The sequence below is a fragment of the Brassica oleracea genome, chromosome C7, assembly GCF_000695525.1.
Source record: "Brassica oleracea var. oleracea cultivar TO1000 chromosome C7, BOL, whole genome shotgun sequence".
NCBI lineage: Eukaryota > Viridiplantae > Streptophyta > Magnoliopsida > Brassicales > Brassicaceae > Brassica > Brassica oleracea.
The window spans coordinates 30,202,554-30,221,779 of record NC_027754.1 but is presented as its reverse complement, the minus strand read 5'-3'; the positions used below and the strand labels follow the sequence as shown (position 1 = coordinate 30,221,779).

General features: G+C 37.4%; 2 protein-coding genes across 2 annotated transcripts; one reads left to right on the top strand and one right to left on the bottom strand.

Annotated features, from left to right (window-relative positions):
• Nucleotides 1–6,611: 6,611 nt before the first annotated feature.
• On the bottom strand, nucleotides 6,612–7,467 carry LOC106303061 (glutathione S-transferase T3-like). Its single transcript, XM_013739426.1, has 2 exons — nucleotides 6,909–7,467; nucleotides 6,612–6,823 (listed from the first exon to the last, which is right to left on the bottom strand). Exons 1-2 carry the CDS (start codon nucleotides 7,465–7,467, stop codon nucleotides 6,612–6,614), a joined length of 771 nt encoding a protein of 256 aa, XP_013594880.1.
• A 6,506-nt stretch (nucleotides 7,468–13,973) lies between these two features.
• On the top strand, nucleotides 13,974–15,068 carry LOC106303060. Its single transcript, XM_013739425.1, has one exon. The coding sequence runs from the start codon at nucleotides 13,974–13,976 to the stop codon at nucleotides 15,066–15,068; it is 1,095 nt and encodes a 364-aa protein (XP_013594879.1).
• Nucleotides 15,069–19,226: the final 4,158 nt, after the last annotated feature.

The window sequence follows — 19,226 nt, the reverse complement described above, 5'->3', positions numbered from 1 at the left end:
CGGGACACTCAATGTCAAAGGACATGAGAAATGACCTAAGAAGTCGAAGTGGTGTAATTATGGTTCAGTAATGATATTGGCCGATTACTCCCATCCTATACATACAGGAAATATCACGCACCAAGATGCGTAGAATGTAGAACCTACACTGAGGTTCACATCAGGGGGAGTAGTGCGTGTTGTACTCTTTTTCCTTCATCATGGTTTTGTCCCACTGGATTTTCCTGATAAGGTTTTAATGAGGCACCATGAAGCGTACTACAAATCCTGTATGGTTATGGCATCCAAGGGGGAGTGTTATAAATCATGGAGTGGATTGCCATTAACCAGACCCGGACCGAGACCGGCCCAATACCTAGAAGATGGAGAGATGGCCGAAGCCCAGAGAGAGGAGAGAGAGAGCCGGCTTCAGGAGAGAGAAAGGCGACCACAAAGCTTGGAGAAAAGGAAACATTTTCCTTTTCCTAATAGATGTAATCTTTCCATTATTATGTATTAGTAGTTTTCCTATTCCTAGTGAGTTTACGTTTTGGATACTTTCCATTTATTTTTATCTTGTAATCTTTATATAAAGGAACCTCTATTGATCATTAATAACACAGAAATATTCAGTCTCTAAACTCTCTATTTACAACAAATATGTAATTCTTATATATCTATAAAAATTTAATGTTGAAAAATACTTCTTTTATAAAATAAAAAAAAACACATATAAATATAATTCCCATTATTTATAGATGTGGGATTTTATATATGATACCATTGTCTGTCATAAAACTGATTGTTATCACAATTTTTTTTGGACTAAAATTGTATGGAATTACTTATTTCTATAGATTCCAAATTTTTTTACTTATCAAATACTTGCGCGGTTGTGCGAGTCAGCCTAAAATTGGGTTTTGTTAATAAAATTACCAAAAATCTGTACTTATTTTGAATGGTTTTTGTTACTTTTTCAGTAATTTTTTTTTGTTACGGTCTAAATAATGTATTTGTTAAAAAAACTATAAAATTATCACTTTACATCTAATTTGAATCATAATATTTATAGTATAATTAAATAAAGCACATACGGTTACATTTAATACTCTAATATTTTACACTTTAGAGTATTAATTTACCAAGTCAAATCAATAAAAGAAGAATACAACTACATAGTTTATAAATAGAATCAGGAACATGAATGTTTATACAAGTCAAAACATATACTTACGAAAAACAAACATCCGCGCGGGCGCGCAGGTCAAAAGCTAGTGTTTCTTAAAACTTAACAAAAACGAATTGGGGATTTAGTTTGGGAGAAGATGATTTAGAGGTATAAAAATATTAACTATTCGTATTCATACATGTAACCGGAATTGTAAGTGGTCTATTGGTTTAGGTTTGTAACAAGGGAAGCTTTGGTCTCATGTTCGATTCCCTTAAACACCAATTTTAAAAAAATTCCAAAACGACGTCGTATGAATTTAACAGAGAGTAGAGACGGAGATTAACCCCGTTAACTCAATATGTTAACCATTTTAACGATGTAAAATTGGCTTCGTCAAACTTAGTTGAGACTTTAAATTGCTAGTCAAGATAAGTTGATGCTTTAAATGGTTCACGGTAAAGTTTGTGCTTTTTTCAAACCAAATTAGAAAGTTCATGATTTAAATGACTATTTTCCCATTTTGTCTTTGTTTTTTTTTTTTTAAACTATTTTATAGTTCGAGAGGTAAGTAAAAGAGTGTTTAAAAGCATTGGGTTGAGCATTATACGTTAAGGTTAAGGTTAAACTATATTAGACCAGAGAGCTTTCCATTACATGTATTGTACCAGAGAGAGCTTATTTCTGGGGTCAAGACCGGTTATGTTTTGCCAGTATATATTTAAGATTGGCATCAAACTTGTAACGACCATATATATCAACATATTTTATATTTTATGTTTCGTATTTGTATTCAGATCGTTATTTTATTATCAACATATAACTACTTGCGAAAAGAATCAAAATAATATGTTACTATATGATTTGTAAAATATGTAATATTATACTATTGGCAACTGAATCATTCACCAATTAATGGTTTCTAACTTTATAGAACACTACTAGTAATAGTGCTCATATTTATTCAAGATATTCTGCAAAGTTTAAGTGGTATCAGCGAAGTATAAGACCATCTTCAATGTATTTTTTTAGTTTTTTTCTATAAAGAAATATTCTAAAATATTCTTTTTATTTTATAAATAACACATTTAACTTATAAATGTTACAAATTAATCCATTTATTATAATTTTTAATTTTTTTCATAAAATTGAAATATTATTTAAATTAAACATTTTACTACAAATGACATTAAAAAATAATAATAAAACAAAATAAACATTATCTAAAACATCTCATTACTATATTTTCCCCATAAATGTTCAATTAATGCATTCTGAAGTGAGAAATGAACTTCCTTATCCTTGATTTTTCTGAAACAACTTAGAAATTCTTGGAACCGATTATCTTCATCATCTGGTATTTGAACTTCTGGTGGTGCAGCTTCTCTTCCAATACACTAGAAGAAAGAAATTATCAATATAAAATTTTAGATATCATTCATTAAATAAAAAGTCTGACTTTAAAATAAAATAATTAGTATGTAAACATAAAATAATTAGATATCTTTTTATTTATTTTATTTATAAATATAAAAATTAAAAAATTAGTATGTAAACGAAAATTTGTGCATTTATATTTAAAAATTGTATTTCTTCATAAACATGTATTTTAGTTATAAGCACAAAAATTAAAGGATTATTTAGGAATGCTATTTTTCCTCCTAAATATAGAAGAAAAAATAGAAATTTCTATTACAGGGGAAAAAATAGAAATAGGTTGGAGTAGATTTTCTTCTATTATAGCATATAGAGGCAAATATAGGGGTGGAGTGGAGATGCTGGAAGGAGAGTTAAGAATTTGACTCAATAATATCTGCAAGTTTCGTCTCGTTTGACTCAGCGTGGAATGGGTGTATGTCGACTGATTAAAAAAAAATTGAATTGTTGATCAAACTTATTTTTTATGGAGCGGTTGTGGATTGTTCTGATTTGAATTGCGGGTATTCACCTGACCTGCAAATCTTTTTTGAAAAAAGTGAAAAATAAATTCTTCAAAATATATATTAAAAATGTTTATATTATTTTATTTATATAAATCCCGTTTGAAGAGGTTCATATGAAATGTCATGTGAAAAATAACTCGACGCCAGGATGATATATTATTTTCAAAAATAAATGACTAAAATATAAATTAAGTAATTATTTTAAAAAATTTTAAAATCACTGTGGCCTATTCGAAATACCTGTAAATTTCAATGGAGTCGGTGTTGGTTCACTATTATTTTTGCCAGTTATGCACGTCGATTTTTGAATTAAAAAAAAGATTTAACCTGCGGCAAAACAAATCAAACGGTGTTTGACCCGTTTCCCAACACTGAAGAGGGATTATAGAATCGAAAATATGAGAGAATTTTAATTTTTTTCTTAAATTATCTCTTATTGTAACGACCATTTACAAAATATTATATGAAATCTAAGTTTACCAAATTAGTCATTTGTATAAACTTCTCTAAATTATAACTTATTGAAATATATAGATTTTGTCAATAAAATCTATGAAATAGTATTTGTTGGGTTTTGAAATATATTTTTTAGTTAATATATTGTGAACAAAAATACCAGTTCATATATAATATTTGAAACTTTTTTAAAAGACAACAATTTTTTCTTTATTATTTCACTTTAAAAAGTTAGAAAATTAAAATGTTTGGAATAAAAATAAAATCATAATTTGAAAATCAATTTTAATTTTTATTCACGTTCTATATATTTGATAAGATTAAATATATTTATGAATAAATTTTATCATTTGTTTTTTTTTTAAGATGGAGAGAATATTTTCAGAAACCCTGAATTTGTTTCAAATAACCTTAAAACTCGTAATAATAATTTTTAAAAATCTACATAAATCTTAGATTTCCTTGGATTTAGTACTCTTTAATCCAATTCATAAGCCTAAAATCAATCAATTAATTACCATCTAGGCACTTGGTAGTAATATCCACCAAACTGACCAAAGTCATGTATTTCAAATCACTTCCATATTCTATAGTAAGAGCATGTTTATTGGTAAAACCCTTTAGTGTTTCTTAAGTGGTTTTTAATGATTTTTTAATTATTAAAATTAAGATAAGAGACTTTGTTAAGGGACATTTAATTATAGTGATTTATTGGTGGTTTCTTAATTAAGGTTCTTAACAATAAAAAAATATTAATTTTTTTTAAACATAAATATTTAAACAAAGATTAAATTTATTTATTACATAAAACAAAGTCAAACACAACATTTTAAACATAGATTTTAAAATACAAACATGAAAACATATAAACAAATATTAGTAAAATAAATGATAATAATTTCAAAGAGGCATCGAAGCTCAGTTGTTGTCTTGATCACTTTCAAATTTACGCCATATATGTTCAACCAAATCACCTTTTAGTTGTTGATGCGCTTGTCTATCACGAATTCTTGTTCGAACACCCATCTGATTGGCGGTATTAGTTGGGATATCTATAGAATAGGTGAGATCGACATGTGAACTTCCGCTCCCTTCTACTTGTTGGAAATCTGAGATATCATATTGAGTGTATTCATCTATTTCGTCTTCTACTATCATATTTTGGAGTATGACACATGCTCTCCTAATCTTTCCAATCTTGACTTTATCCCAAGAAAAGGCGGAATTTTTGACAATGGCAAATCGAGCTTGTAAAACTCTGAAAGCACGCTCGACATCTTTTCGGACAGCTTCTTGACGTTGCGCATATAAAACTGCTTTCGGCCCTTGGGGAATTGGAATAGATTGGATAAATGTTGCCCATTTTGGATAAATACCATTGGTGAGATAGTAAGCCAAATGGTACTCTCTTCCGTTGACCAAGAAATTCACTTGCGGGGCTCGACCATTTATTATGTCATCAAAAACAGGTGAGCGATCAAGACCATTAATATCATTTAAGGTACCTGGAGGTCAAAAAAACGCATGACATATCCAGAGATCATACGAAACAACCCCCTCTAAAACGATTGTGAATTTTCCCGAACCACGAGAATATTGGCCTTTCCAAGCGGTGAGACAATTCTTCCACTCCCAATGCATACAATCGATGCTTCCTTTCATCCCGGGAAATCCATGAAGCTCTCCAATATGAAGTAGACGCTGAAGATCAGCCGGTGTTGGTCTTCTTCGGTACTCATCGCCGAACAAGTTTATTATTGCTTCCACAAAATTTTCCACACATAACCGAGCAGTGGTTGCACCGCCCCGGAGGTATTCGTCGACCGCATCAAGCGCAGAACCATATGCCAACACACGAATAGCTGATGTAAACTTTTGAAGTGCAGAGAGACCAAGTCTTCTGGTAACGTCTTGCTTTTGACGAAAGAATTGAACTTCATTGGAGAGGCAATCAACAATACGCATGAACAATGATTTGTTCATTCTAAATCGTCGTCGGAATAGATTTTCAGGATATGTTGGAGCATCACTGAAATAATCATTCCATAACTGGAGATGGCATTCTTCGCGGTTTCTTTCAATAAATTCTCGTTTTTTCCTTGTTCTCCTTTGGTCTTCTCAAATGCTTGATCGAAACGTTGATCAAAATATTGATCAAAAGTTTCATCAAACGAATCCTCGAAAGTGTCTTGAGATGAAGATGCCTTGAGATGATAATTTTTTAAAATGAAAGAGGAGATGAAAATTGTTTGAGAGTTTTGGTTACAAGATAGAAAATTGATTGAGTTTTGGTTGCGAGATAGAAATAAAAGATGAAGATTTCTTTTAGAATTGTCTGAGATTCTTGGTTACAAGATGAAAACTGTTTGAGTTTTTGTTACGAGATAAAATGAAAGAAGAGATGAAGATTTCTTTTAGATTTCTTAAAGATAGAAGATTTTTTTTGGAAGAGAATGGAGAAAATGGTGAGAACACAAACCGATTTATAAGTGTGTGTGTGATGCAAAATTGAAACAAGAATACAAACTTATAAAGACAACAAGTGACCACAACGACAACAAACCCGTGACTTAAAACTTTTACAACCACAACAAACAACAAACCCGTGACTTATAACTTTTACAACCACAGCAAACAACAACAACATTAACCCGTGACCTCTAGCTTTTACAGCCCGTGACAAACAACAACAACAACATTAACTCGTGACATCTAGCTTTTACAGCCCGTGACAGCAAACAACAACAACATTAACCCGTGACCTCTGTCTTTTTTGCTCCAAAGATATAAGCAGCTGGCAAGATGAAGAAGAACATTTATAAGAGAACAGAAACCTCAAGAAACATTTTACCATAAACAAGCACATTTAAAAGAGAATATGAAACTTCAAGAAACATTTTACCATAAACAATCACATTTAAAAGATAATATGAAACTTGAAAAACCATTTTACCATAAACAAGCACATTTAAAACATAACAAGAAACATTTAAAAGAGAACAGAACATAAAACTTCAAGAGAATAAAACATTAAACTTCAAGAGAACACAACAAATGAACTTAAACTAAGACAACAACAACTCATTAATCAGCTTCTTCTTGAGGGCTTCTTCATACTCAAGGAGAGGTTTTTTCTTGGCAATCAGACTGTACAGTAGTCTCATCTTAGACAAGCGTTCTTTCAGGGCGAGATCATGTTGTCTTATAGACCACATAGTCTCAAACTCCTTCATCGCTTTCTCCTCAGCCACTGTCTTCTTACCATGGGCCTTTGACGCTTTTACACCCAGTGGACGCTTCATGTCAGTTGCTTGAGAGCTTGAAGAATCTCCACCGTCTTCACACTTTCTTTTTTTTATAACTTCCTTCGTTTTTGGCAGCCGATGCCTCACACCACTTCTGGTCGTTCCTCAGCTCTTTCCAAGCATGTTCCATGAGTAATTTATTCTTATGGTTGGTGTAGAATATTTGATGTGCTAGTTTGAGCACATCATTCCCATTTTGACCGCTGGTCTTCTCCCTGCTTGCAGCTTCGTAGGCTCCACAGAAATTGCACACAAGTTCATTGATCTTGTGCCAACGTTGCTTGCAATGCAGGGCCTCTCTCTCGCAGCCACCATCTTGACGACTTGCCGCAAAATACGCTGCTATTCTTGACCAGAAAGTGCCTGATCTTTGCTCATTGCTAACCACTGGATATTTGCTTGTGTTAAGCCAGGAGCTAATGAGCACAATATCATCTGCAGGAGTCCACTTCCGCCTTTCTCTACGCTGTGTACCACTCTCTCCACCATCTTCGGTTCCAAAAGCTTGTGATGAAGATAGTGAAACACTCTCTTCATAGTTACCAAACGAAATGCTTTGTTGGCTATTAAGTAGTTCAACAAATTTTGAGGTGTGGGAAGATGGATAAGAATCCATTTCGGAAGCAAGCTCAGGGAAGAGAGAAAGAAAATAACAGAGATGAGAAAGTGGGAAGGGAAGAACACGGTGAGAAATGTATTCAACACAGAGGAGAAGAGTTTAATAGATTGAAGAAAAGCTTCAACGCACTGAAGAGAAGACTGATTAGACATTTATCCAACACATTCATCAATGTAATCCATTCATTTCTATCTAACTATATAAAGTATTTATTACCTAAGCCAACCATAATCTCATTTCTATCTAACCACTTAAACATCAATTTATTACCTAACCAAACACTGACCCACAAGTTAATTCATTTCAAACTAATACAATGCTTTATCCAATTGCCCAGAGCAAAGAGAGGGGTTTACCTATATGAACGATCGTAGGCCTTTGTCTCACCTTGATCAAACAACCTCAAGACAAAAAAAAAACAGAAACAAATCAAAACCATTACAAAGATTTATATGTTAAGATAATTTTGCAGATTTGATATACAAGTAAACCCTTTAGGCCTTCCATGAGTAGCAACCCAACCATCATTATCTTCATCATCAACCAAACCTCCACCAGCTTCGAGAAGCTTCCCTGATCACCAGCTTCCCTGATCGAAAAACAAAAAGAAACGATTTTGATCAATATTCTCACACAAACCCACGATGAATAAACAAATCACAACATATCAAATAAATCAAACCAGATCAAATAAATCAAAACAGATCAAATTAATCAAATAAATCAGAATCAAGACATGCAGAGTGAGATATACAACCTTTCGATTCGCCGTTTATCTTCGTCTCAGTGAGCCACCGATAGAGAGAGATGACGCCTCAAAGAGCCACCGATAGAGAGATATGTCGCTGTTTTCCTTGTTGGAGGGGAGCCACCGATAGAGAGTGCGTCGTTTTCCTTCCTCGCCGAGAGCCACCGAAAGAGACCTCGCCATTTTGTCGAGGAGTCGTTGAGGTGTCAGGGATTCGCGGTTTCGCCACCGAGAGAAGAGAAAGGAAAAACGAAAAGAGAGAAAGAAAGAAGAAATGAGACGGACCGCCACGTACCCGCTAAGCAACGTGCCTTCAATACCCAAATTAGGAGACGTGCTTTGCTTTATTGTCTTTTTTCCTTTTATTTTAATTGCCAATTTAGCTAAACAACCCCCCTAAGACACGCTGATAGACATGCTCTAAGGATGTTGTCATTTACTAATGTAATGATAGTTTCAGTAGTTTTTAGTTTTAGTTTTTAATTTTAGTTTTTGGTTTTCAGATTTTAGTTTTTAGTTTTTGGATTTCAGCTTTTGGTTTTTGATTTTTGATTTTTATATTTTGATTTTGCTTTATTTTTTTATTTTTCAAAAATTAATTAATATATTAATTTAAAATAATACAACAAAATAGAAATAAATATTTAGATTTACAATTAAAATTATCAAAATATTGTGATAATTATTTTAAAATAAAATACAATAACATATTTTAATTTTATAGTTTTATAAAAATTATATTATAATAAAATATTTATCATAAAATTTATATAAATTGCAAAAAAAATATTTAAAAGTTTGAAACTACTTAGAAATTTTTCTTATATAAATTATTTTTAACTTTAAAAACTTAAATATCAATATTTTTTCTTATATAAATATTATAAATTATACAAAAAATAAAAAATACTTAAAATTTTGAAACTAATTATAAATTATCTCATATAAATTATTTATATTTTAAAAAAATTAAATGGCTATTTTTATTTTTCATGACTTATACAATATATTGTATTAATAAACCATATTATGTTTTCATAATTTAGTTATTTTTAATGTGACTAGAAATTATTAAAATATTTTTTATATAGAAATTAATAACTAATATTTAATATTAATTAATATTATTTATAAAATATTTAAATTTATTTTACAGATATGAAACACAATAAATTATATCACATTATTGTTTAAATTATAGGTAATGTACCAAAAATTGTATTATTATTTATCTTTTTGAAAATATTATTTATTAATTATTAATTAATTAAATTTTGTAGTTTCTACCAAAAAAAAATCAAATTTCGTTTTTCCTTTTAAAAGTTCACAAAAATTGGTTTTTGGCTTTTAGTTTTTTTCATAAATTGGTTAAAGTTCGAAAAACTAGTTTTCCTAAATTTTAGAGAATCTATTTATTAAAATTTTTGATTGGTAAATCAAATGGTTTCTACAAAAACTAAAAAAAAAAACTAAAATCTAAAACTTGATTGGATGAAAAATGTTTTTTGCAAAAACAAAAACCAAAAGCTAAAGCAAAAATCACAAACGATCAACCTCTAAATAAGCATGTGCATGCATGTATTTACGTATGAATTAGAAACTTAAATATTGCTTTTATTTGAAACAGAATTGCAATATGCTCTTATCTTATGGTAGTAATATTATGCGCCTCACAAAAAAATATGCTCCTCACAATCACTTTTTTCTTTTTAGGGTAATTATTACTCACTCGAACGAATCCCTTTAAATTTAATTAAGGAGGACAAACAGCGATAATAATAATAATATTATTACTGTTTCACAAAAGAAAATATTATTATTAACGTTGCAGAAGGTGATTATAAATTGAACGTAAAGTCTGGTGTTTAATTTAAAAGGCCTGAAAGGTTATCTTTTGTATTTTTTTTATTGCGGTGTTTTCGTTTTACAGCTGTATGGGACACCAGACCTGGATGGACGTTAGATGCAATCTAAATCGCCTATACAAATGAATCCAATGGATAGAATCGTAGTGGGAGCAAATGGAGGATGACACAGAGGATTTGACCACCTCTTTCGCCTGCGAATCCAGCGTGGAGCCAATCAGTAGACCTGCTGTCAAACAATGTGTCCCGTCCACAGGTTTTTTTTTTTTTTTCTTTTTAGGGCTTCAAACTGGATTCACTGTGAATGTGTTCACTGTAATCCACTAATTGCCAATTGGTCTTAAGTTGGAAGCCCAAGAAACTTAGCATGGTATCAGAGTCAGCCCATTGCCTTGGATCCAAAAGATGCTCTAAACGTGTGAGGCCGCTCATTTGCCAGATTCAAATGGCCGCTCATCTTCCCATTGACTCCATATGCTTCTCTTATCTTTATGCATTCACAACCCTATGTACTCGGACTATATATATTGTAACCTCATCTCTTAATAAAGATTAGACAGCTCTAAACAATTATTCTCTTTACTCATTTCACAATGATTTTCCATTAGTCTCTATTAGTCTCATAATCTCTTATTCTGCCTGAATCTCTTCTATATTCTATTCTAAACTCAGATTATCTATTACAATCCTCAAAAGTCATAGTGTATTCTACGGTATCTGAAAGGGACAATGAAGCTTGGTCTGCTCATTCCTAAGAATCTCAGCTTGTCTTTGTCTGCTTATTGTGACAGCGGCTAGGCAGGATGCCAAAATACAAGGCGTTCAACTACATGATTTTGCACTATACTTGGCTCCAACCTGATATCATGGTCTGCTAGACGTCAGGAGACAGTCTGAAGGTCCTCCACTGAGGCAGAGTATCAGGATCTCACCGCCACTGCGCAAGAGGTAACTGATATGGATTTTACTAAATCCTACAAATCAATGTAGTATAGATGAGTGTCAATCCAATCCTAAGTGACCATGATGCAAAGAGAATACAAGTGAATGCTTAATCTAAGTGCAATCAGTTTAATGAAGTGATATGATTCAACTAACAAGACTCTAAAGCAATAAAGTAACAAGTTTTCTGTCGATAAGAAGCAATAAGACCCATGAGACTAGGAATTTGACTTCAAGTGACTAAGATCCAATCTAGAAGTGATAAGCTATCAATCAATGCATTTCCTTAAGTCTAGACAACAATACTAAACAAGTTCTTTGTCAAGATAAATGCTCATTTACTTTTCTTAATCAAACACAAATGTCTTTGGTTCAATTAACTCAAGTAATCATTAAGAATGAGTCTACTAACTATCTAAGCTTTCCTAACATCAGATGTCTTTGGTTAAGCAAGCAAATAGTTAAGAAGAGTTGGTTCAGACATTTCATCAAACACCATCCGGGCATGAAATATTTATAGCTCTAGATTAGAGTGGCCAACACTAATATAGCATTAAGAGCACTCAACTAGCAAGGAAATAAATAGATCTAACACTAAACACCCTAGATCTTCACTTAATCACCATAATTATCTTAGCCCATGAATCCAAAATGGATCTACTCACTAATCAACATGTTTACTCTTAAACTCATCAAAGATTCAAGCTTAACCAGGTTTATATAGTAAGATCCACTCAATAAACACAAGAAACAAAATAAAAATAAATTAAAGATTGAATCCTTCACCAAAGTATCAAGTGTTTTTTGAGAAAAAACAATATAAATCCCCAAATTATGTCTAAAAAGTATTTATACTAATCCTAAAAACAAGTTGGGCTAGCCAAACAAACCTGGGCCTGCCCAAGAACAAATGGGTAAAAGCTTCGCCGCGGTGTGCTGAGGCCGCTGGGTTGATAACACTAAGCCGATGTGATGTTTTGGCCGCTGGGACACTTAGATAATTCTCGAGCTCTTCTAGATTTGTTAGTAGCAGCTTCGCATACCGCTGTAAGAGGCCGATTGAGAATCCGCAAAACTCATCATAAACTTGGTTTTCCAACAGCTTTACGACACACTCCATTAGGCCGTTGTGAAGACCAGGAAACCGCTGTGACACTTTAGCAATTTGACTCAAGAAGCAAAACCATCATTCTTGTCTCCAAAACACCTCTCAAGGCTTCCAAAGTCACCATATTGCATCTTCAACACCTGATAAGGACATATGCAATGAAATGTATCTTAAACATGCCTAAATGCTATCCTAGATGATCAAAATATAAAAAAATGAATGACCAAAACAATGCAAATAAGCAAGATATCAGTAACTTTGATTTCATTTCTACTTCGTGATCTTCGTATACCTCAGCCACACGCTACTCTGCTTCTCTTTGATAACTTGTCTACGGTTTATTTGAGCACCAATCCGGCTCTTCATAAGCGGTCCAAACACTTTGATACCGACTACCATTACATCAGGGAACAAGTGGCCTTGAGACTGATTGAAACTCGTCATATACGGGCTTCTCTTCAGGTTGATGATATCTTTACAATATCTCTTCTGAGGAAGTCGTTTGTTGAGTTAAGGTGCAAATTTGGAGTTGGTCCTTCACCCACCTCAAATTTGAGGGGAAATGTAAGCCAAATGGATAATAAGGTCTAGCCTAACACGAAAACAACTGAAGCCCAATCAGATCCCACTACACAACGGTCATCTTCTCAGTGTTTGTCGGTATGCGGAGCAGCTGGAAAGACAAAGTTGAGAACGGCAAGGACGAACAACCTTATCTTCAATCGATTCAATCCGTTCTTATCGTTATGTGCTGTGTAATTTACTTTACAGGTAAAGCTAAGAGGTCATTAGGTCTAGATGATTCCGAACCTCCTATATATTGACTCTGTAAATGTTCATTTCTGAATAAAAAAGTATTATCATCTTCTTTCTTTTACTGGTTTGTTAACTTTCATAGTCACTGGCGGATCTAGAAATTTATTTAATCGGAGGCACAATATTATAAATATATTATATAATTTATATATATACCTTATTTTAATTTTTGAATAAAATATTATATTTAAAACAATTAAAATTTGAATTTTGGATATTATATTATATTTTCAATCATTCTATTGGTCTACAAAAAACATGGCTATTTTCTAAATTTTTCATTACTCTAATATGAAAATAAAACAAATTATGAAGTATTTCAAAGAAAAAAAGAGAAAAAAATAAAATTTTCTAATAGCAAAACATATTTAATGCACCGGTGCAAGAAGAAAAGATGTTTCTCGTGCGGAGCTACATAAAACAAAAGACTGAAATATAAAAGTAAGAAACTGCAAATGTGGGACCAACAAAAAACCAATCTAATTGACGACATGCGAAAAAACTCTCTCGGGCACTACACCCCATGCGAGCTTTTAACCGCGGGTTCTTCATCTGTTTCCCCTAGTTGACTTTCCAAATATGGCTCTGTTCTAGCCCTGCTCCTCTGAACGTCTCCTATCCAATTTTGAATACCTTCCCCTTTGAGAATTATCCAGCGGGTAAAGAACAGCTCTTGGTGCTTTCTCTCCGGGCTCAACCTCCGACAACGTCGGAGGGTCCGTCTCCACCGGCCACTTTCCTCGCCTCTGTCGCCCATGATAACGGAAGCTTCTACCGGCTATGACGCTCGCTCTCCACTATCAAGCCTCTGCTCCAAGGACTTTTCTCTGATGATTTTGGGGTCGACGCCTACTCACCTGCAACATCAGTCAGTCTACGCCTCCACTGCAGACCCAGTCTAATGCTTCTCCACGAACACCTAATCTCGGCCTCTATCCAACAAAACTCTCACTACCGGTCCGACGTCTCCAGGTTACTTCCACTCATTCGGAAAGACAGTCTCTGCTTCTTTGTCACCTTCACCATGACTAAGCATCTCTCAGCGGCGGAGAAAGGCAAAGGTATAGCTGAAGCCCCCACAGGCGAAGAAAGAAAACGCATCCGGGCCCCTGACTTTGATACATCTGAACTCGTCCAAGCAAACTTTCTCACTCTTATCGGTAGGCTTACTAATACCCAAGAACAGAGGGTACTGTCTCTCATTGCTTCCCTACCTTCGAAATGGCCTACAAAAGGAAATGTAGTAGGAGCAGATTTGGGGCAAGCGTGCTTCCAATTCCGTTTTGATAGGGAAGATGACCTAAAAACGGTACTAGCTAAACGTCCCTACCACTTCAACAAGTGGATGGTGATTCTCGAGAGGTGGGAACCTATCATCTCCAATACCTTCCCGGCTCAGATCCCGTTCTGGATCCGACTCAAAGGGCTTCTGCTCCACTACTGGCACGAAAAAATGATTTACAAGATCAGCCACGAACTCGGGCACCTAGAGGATTACGACATCTCTGCAACTTCGGCACGCATCAGGATTCTAATCGATGGCCTCAGCCCCATTACCAAAGAGACCATAATAGACTTTGCAACAGGGGAAGAAGCCCTGATAGAGTTAGAGTACGAAGGCCTAGAAAACTTCTGCTCTCACTGTCTACGTCTTTCCCACCTCAACTCTGAATGTCCTACCCGGCCTCGAAGAACTCGCGATACCAGCCTCACTGCCCCACCGGTAGATGTTAGAGAGCGTACCGAGTTGCAAAGGCCGCTCCGTCCCAATGGGCAAGTGAGATCCTCACATCGGTCAGAGAACCGCCATATCTCACAGCACAATGGAGAGCCCTACGCTCAAAGACTTGATAGACACGGAAACCCGTTTGGTGAGCGCATATCTTCTACCTTGGTCAGAGCATCTTCCCAGGACACTAGACCAGAAGCGAGAAGAGAACCACTTATAGTGCAGTCTCCTCTTGGAGACGAAAAATTCCGACGACTACGTTCTCCAAGAACTCCAAGACTTGAGCTATCCTCATCACACGCTGATCTCCCCTCATGGCGTTGGAGGAGGAGGCTTAGCTCTCTTCTGGTCACAAGAAGTAGCTATCTCTATTTTATCCTCATCTCATAACTTTATCGACACGATTGTAAGCTTTAAAGGAATCAATGTCAATGTAACCTTCGTGTATGGTGAACCGGATATCTCAAAACACGCCACAGTATGGAATAATATATCTGATATGGCCTCGGAACGAAATGGGCCATGGATTTTGACCGGAGACTTCAATGATATCTTAGAGAATAGTGAAAAATCAGGTGGCCCGCTAAGAGCAGAGAGCTCTTTCTTCAACTTCAGAAACTTCCCGGCTCGAAATGACTTGTTCGATCTACGCCATACGGGCAACTGCCTCTCCTGGCGAGGACAGCGCCACACCCACCTCATTCACAGCCGCCTAGACAGAACTCTAGTAAATAGCGCCTGGTTTGACGCCTTCCCACAAGGAAGATGCAACTACTTGAAGTTCGAAGCATCAGACCATAGGCCAGTCCATAGTGCCTTCAGCGCAAGCATGAGGAAATCTGGTAGAATTTTCCGCTACGATAGACGACTGAAGGACGTACCAGAAGTCAAAGATCTAATCAAGGCCGCTTCGGAAGGTTCGCCATCAGCCTCTGTTTCGCACAAGCTCACACAGTGTCGAAGAGCTATTGTTTCCTGGTGCAGATCACATCATACAAATAGCAAGAAGGCGATTGAGGACCTCAAAAGCAAAGTAGATACGGCTATGGCAGACCCTACAGTAGAGGAAGCTACTATCTCAACTCTTAACACGGCTCTCTTGGAAGCCTACAAGGCCGAGGAACAGTTCTGGAGACAAAGAAGTAGGCTTCTTTGGTTGACCTTAGGAGATAGGAACACAAGCTTCTTCCATGCGGTCTCAAAAGGGAGAAGAGCTCGGAACAAGCTTAGTGTCATGGAAAGCTCTGAGGGTAACACCCTATACGAGGAAGACCAGATTGCATCAGAGATAGCCCGGTACTTTAGCAACATATTCACGTCAGCTGGATTTGATGGCACAGCGAGAGTAGCCCAAGCGCTGAACCCCTGCATCTCAGAGGCAATGAATGCTTCTTTGACCTCGTTGCCAACAGCCGGGGAAATCAAGAGAGCCTTGTTCTCCATTCACCCGGACAAGGCTCCGGGACCCGACGGATTCTCAGCCTGCTTTTTCCAGACGAACTGGCCGGCAGTCGGCCCTGCGATCGTTTCAGAAGTTCGCAGTTTCTTTGCTACCGGGATCATGCCGACGGGTATCAACGCGACGCATGTGCGCCTCATTCCCAAAACACATACAGCGAAGACAGTTGCGGAGTTCAGACCCATTGCACTATGCAATGTTTACTACAAAGTCATCTCAAAAATCATTTCTCTGCGGCTTCGACCTATTCTCGGCGACATTATCTCTGAGAGCCAATCGGCCTTCCTACCCGGAAGGGCCATTTCCGATAACGTCTTAATAACGCATGAAGTCCTCCACTACCTCAAGACTTCGGAAGCTCAGATCAACTGCTTCATGGCGGTCAAAACTGATATGAGTAAAGCGTACGATAGACTCGAGTGGAGCTTCATCAAAGCTGTCTTCGAACAGTTAGGTTTCAGTGCTATCTGGGTCAACTGGATCATGCAATGCATCTCCACAGTCTCGTACTCTTTTCTTATCAACGACACTGCCCGGGAGATGGTGGTACCGGATAGAGGCATCCGACAGGGCGATCCCCTCTCACCCTACATTTTCATCCTCTGCGGAGAGGTCCTTTCGGGTCTCTGCTGCCGGGCTCAGAACAGTGGCGATCTTACTGGGATACGGGTGGCTAGCTCTATCCAACAAAACTCTCACTACCGGTCCGACGTCTCCAGGTTACTTCCACTCATTCGGAAAGACAGTCTCTGCTTCTTTGTCACCTTCACCATGACTAAGCATCTCTCAGCGGCGGAGAAAGGCAAAGGTATAGCTGAAGCCCCCACAGGCGAAGGAAGAAAACGCATCCGGGCCCCCGACTTTGATACATCTGAACTCGTCCAAGCAAACTTTCTCACTCTTATCGGTAGGCTTACTAATCCCCAAGAACAGAGGGTACTGTCTCTCATTGCTTCCCTACCTTCGAAATGGCCTACAAAAGGAAATGTAGTAGGAGCAGATTTGGGGCAAGCGTGCTTCCAATTCCGTTTTGATAGGGAAGATGACCTAAAAATGGTACTAGCTAAACGTCCCTACCACTTCAACAAGTGGATGGTGATTCTCGAGAGGTGGGAACCTATCATCTCCAATACCTTCCCGGCTCAGATCCCGTTCTGGATCCGACTCAAAGGGCTTCCGCTCCACTACTGGCACGAAAAAATGATTTACAAGATCAGCCACGAACTCGGGCACTTAGAGGATTACGACATCTCTGCAACTTCGGCACGCATCAAGATTCTAATCGATGGCCTCAGCCCCATTACCAAAGAGACCATAATAGACTTTGCAACAGGGGAAGAAGCCCTGATAGAGTTAGAGTACGAAGGCCTAGAAAACTTCTGCTCTCACTGTCTACGTCTTTCCCACCTCAACTCTGAATGTCCTACCCGGCCTCGAAGAACTCGTGATACCAGCCTCACTGCCCCACCGGTAGATGTTAGAGAGCGTACCGAGTTGCAAAGGCCGCTCCGTCCCAATGGGCAAGTGAGATCCTCACATCGGTCAGAGAACCGCCATATCTCACAGCACAATGGAGAGCCCTACGCTCAAAGACTTGATAGACACGGAAACCCGTTTGGTGAGCGCATATCTTCTACCTTGGTCAGAGCATCTTCCCAGGACAGTAGACCAGAAGCGAGAAGAGAACCACTTATAGTGCAGTCTTCTCCACCCTACACTACTAACAGATCACCACGTCGCCGAGCTTACGATAAAGCTTCATCCTTCTATGAGCCTGCTAGGATTGAGGCGTCAAAACAACTACGCTACAGAGATCAACGCTACCAGAGCTCACATGCTGATACCCGGAATATGACATGGGTGGAGAAAGCCCCTCGTCCCCCTCTGGAACGTAACCTCAACGTAGAGGACTTCCCACCACCACCACGTATTCCTACCACGGAAGAGGTAATGGAGGAGTTACGGGAAGTCACCTTCCAGTATACAAACGTTCAGGACCCAACGGAAAGTGCTGCGAGAAGACAACGGGTCCTGGATAGTGAGGTCCATGGCCTAATGGAGAGAACAGCAGCAGGGATTATTGCAAATGCAGAAGCAGCTGCGGGGTTGAACCAACAGCTTATGTCTCTTCAGCTGAGCGCAACGACAGAACCTATTTTTGGTCACTCGGTTGAAGTATAACAGGTTCCAGTCTCTCTTCCACTCCCTATCCCGTCTACGGTCTTGTCTAGCCAAGCCCTCCCGGTACCTCTCCCCAAAAGCAGAGGACGCCCCCCTAAAACAAGAACAGAGGAAGGAACTGCTAAGAAAACTACGAACCGACGCCTACTCACAGGAGCCAGTTCAAGCAAGCGCATCATGTCAATGATTCAGCGATCACCAACAGTCCCCTCCCCTTAGAGACCACGCCACATACCAGCAGCAAGTGAAAGTCCAGCACATGGTCCGACACGATCTACACCTCCACAACCGAGAACTCAGGTTGTGCCCCCAGAAACGAACCTGAGCCAAAACGATGGCCAGAACCCGACTCAGACTGGCGCCCAAGGGGATTTTCATTATCCCCGACCGGGGCTTCCTTAGAAATGGTGAGCTGGAACTGCTGTGGGCTGGGGAACCCCGCAACAGTTCGACGGATCAAGGAGCTGCACAAGAGTATTGCTCCCCACATCATGTTCCTCATGGAGACGAAAAATTCCGACGACTACGTTCTCCAAGAACTCCAAGACTTGAGCTATCCTCATCACACGCTGATCTCCCCTCATGGCGTTGGAGGAGGAGGCTTAGCTCTCTTCTGGTCACAAGAAGTAGCTATCTCTATTTTATCCTCATCTCATAACTTTATCGACACGATTGTAAGCTTTAAAGGAATCAATGTCAATGCAACCTTCGTGTATGGTGAACCGGATATCTCAAAACACGCCACAGTATGGAATAATATATCTGATATGGCCTCGGAACGAAATGGGCCATGGATTTTGACCGGAGACTTCAATGATATCTTAGAGAATAGTGAAAAATCAGGTGGCCCGCTAAGAGCAGAGAGCTCTTTCTTCAACTTCAGAAACTTCCTGGCTCGAAATGACTTG

Bases quoted from the DNA above. Each gene is read 5' to 3' on its own strand.
- LOC106303060 (XM_013739425.1), top strand. From the start codon at position 13,974: ATGACTAAGCATCTCTCAGCGGCGGAGAAAGGCAAAGGTATAGCTGAA.
- LOC106303061 (XM_013739426.1), bottom strand. From the start codon at position 7,467: ATGGATTCTTATCCATCTTCCCACACCTCAAAATTTGTTGAACTACTT. The intron at 6,824-6,908 runs GTTATAAAAAAA...TGGGTGTAAAAG, and splicing joins GGCTGCCAAAAACGAAGGAA to CGTCAAAGGCCCATGGTAAG.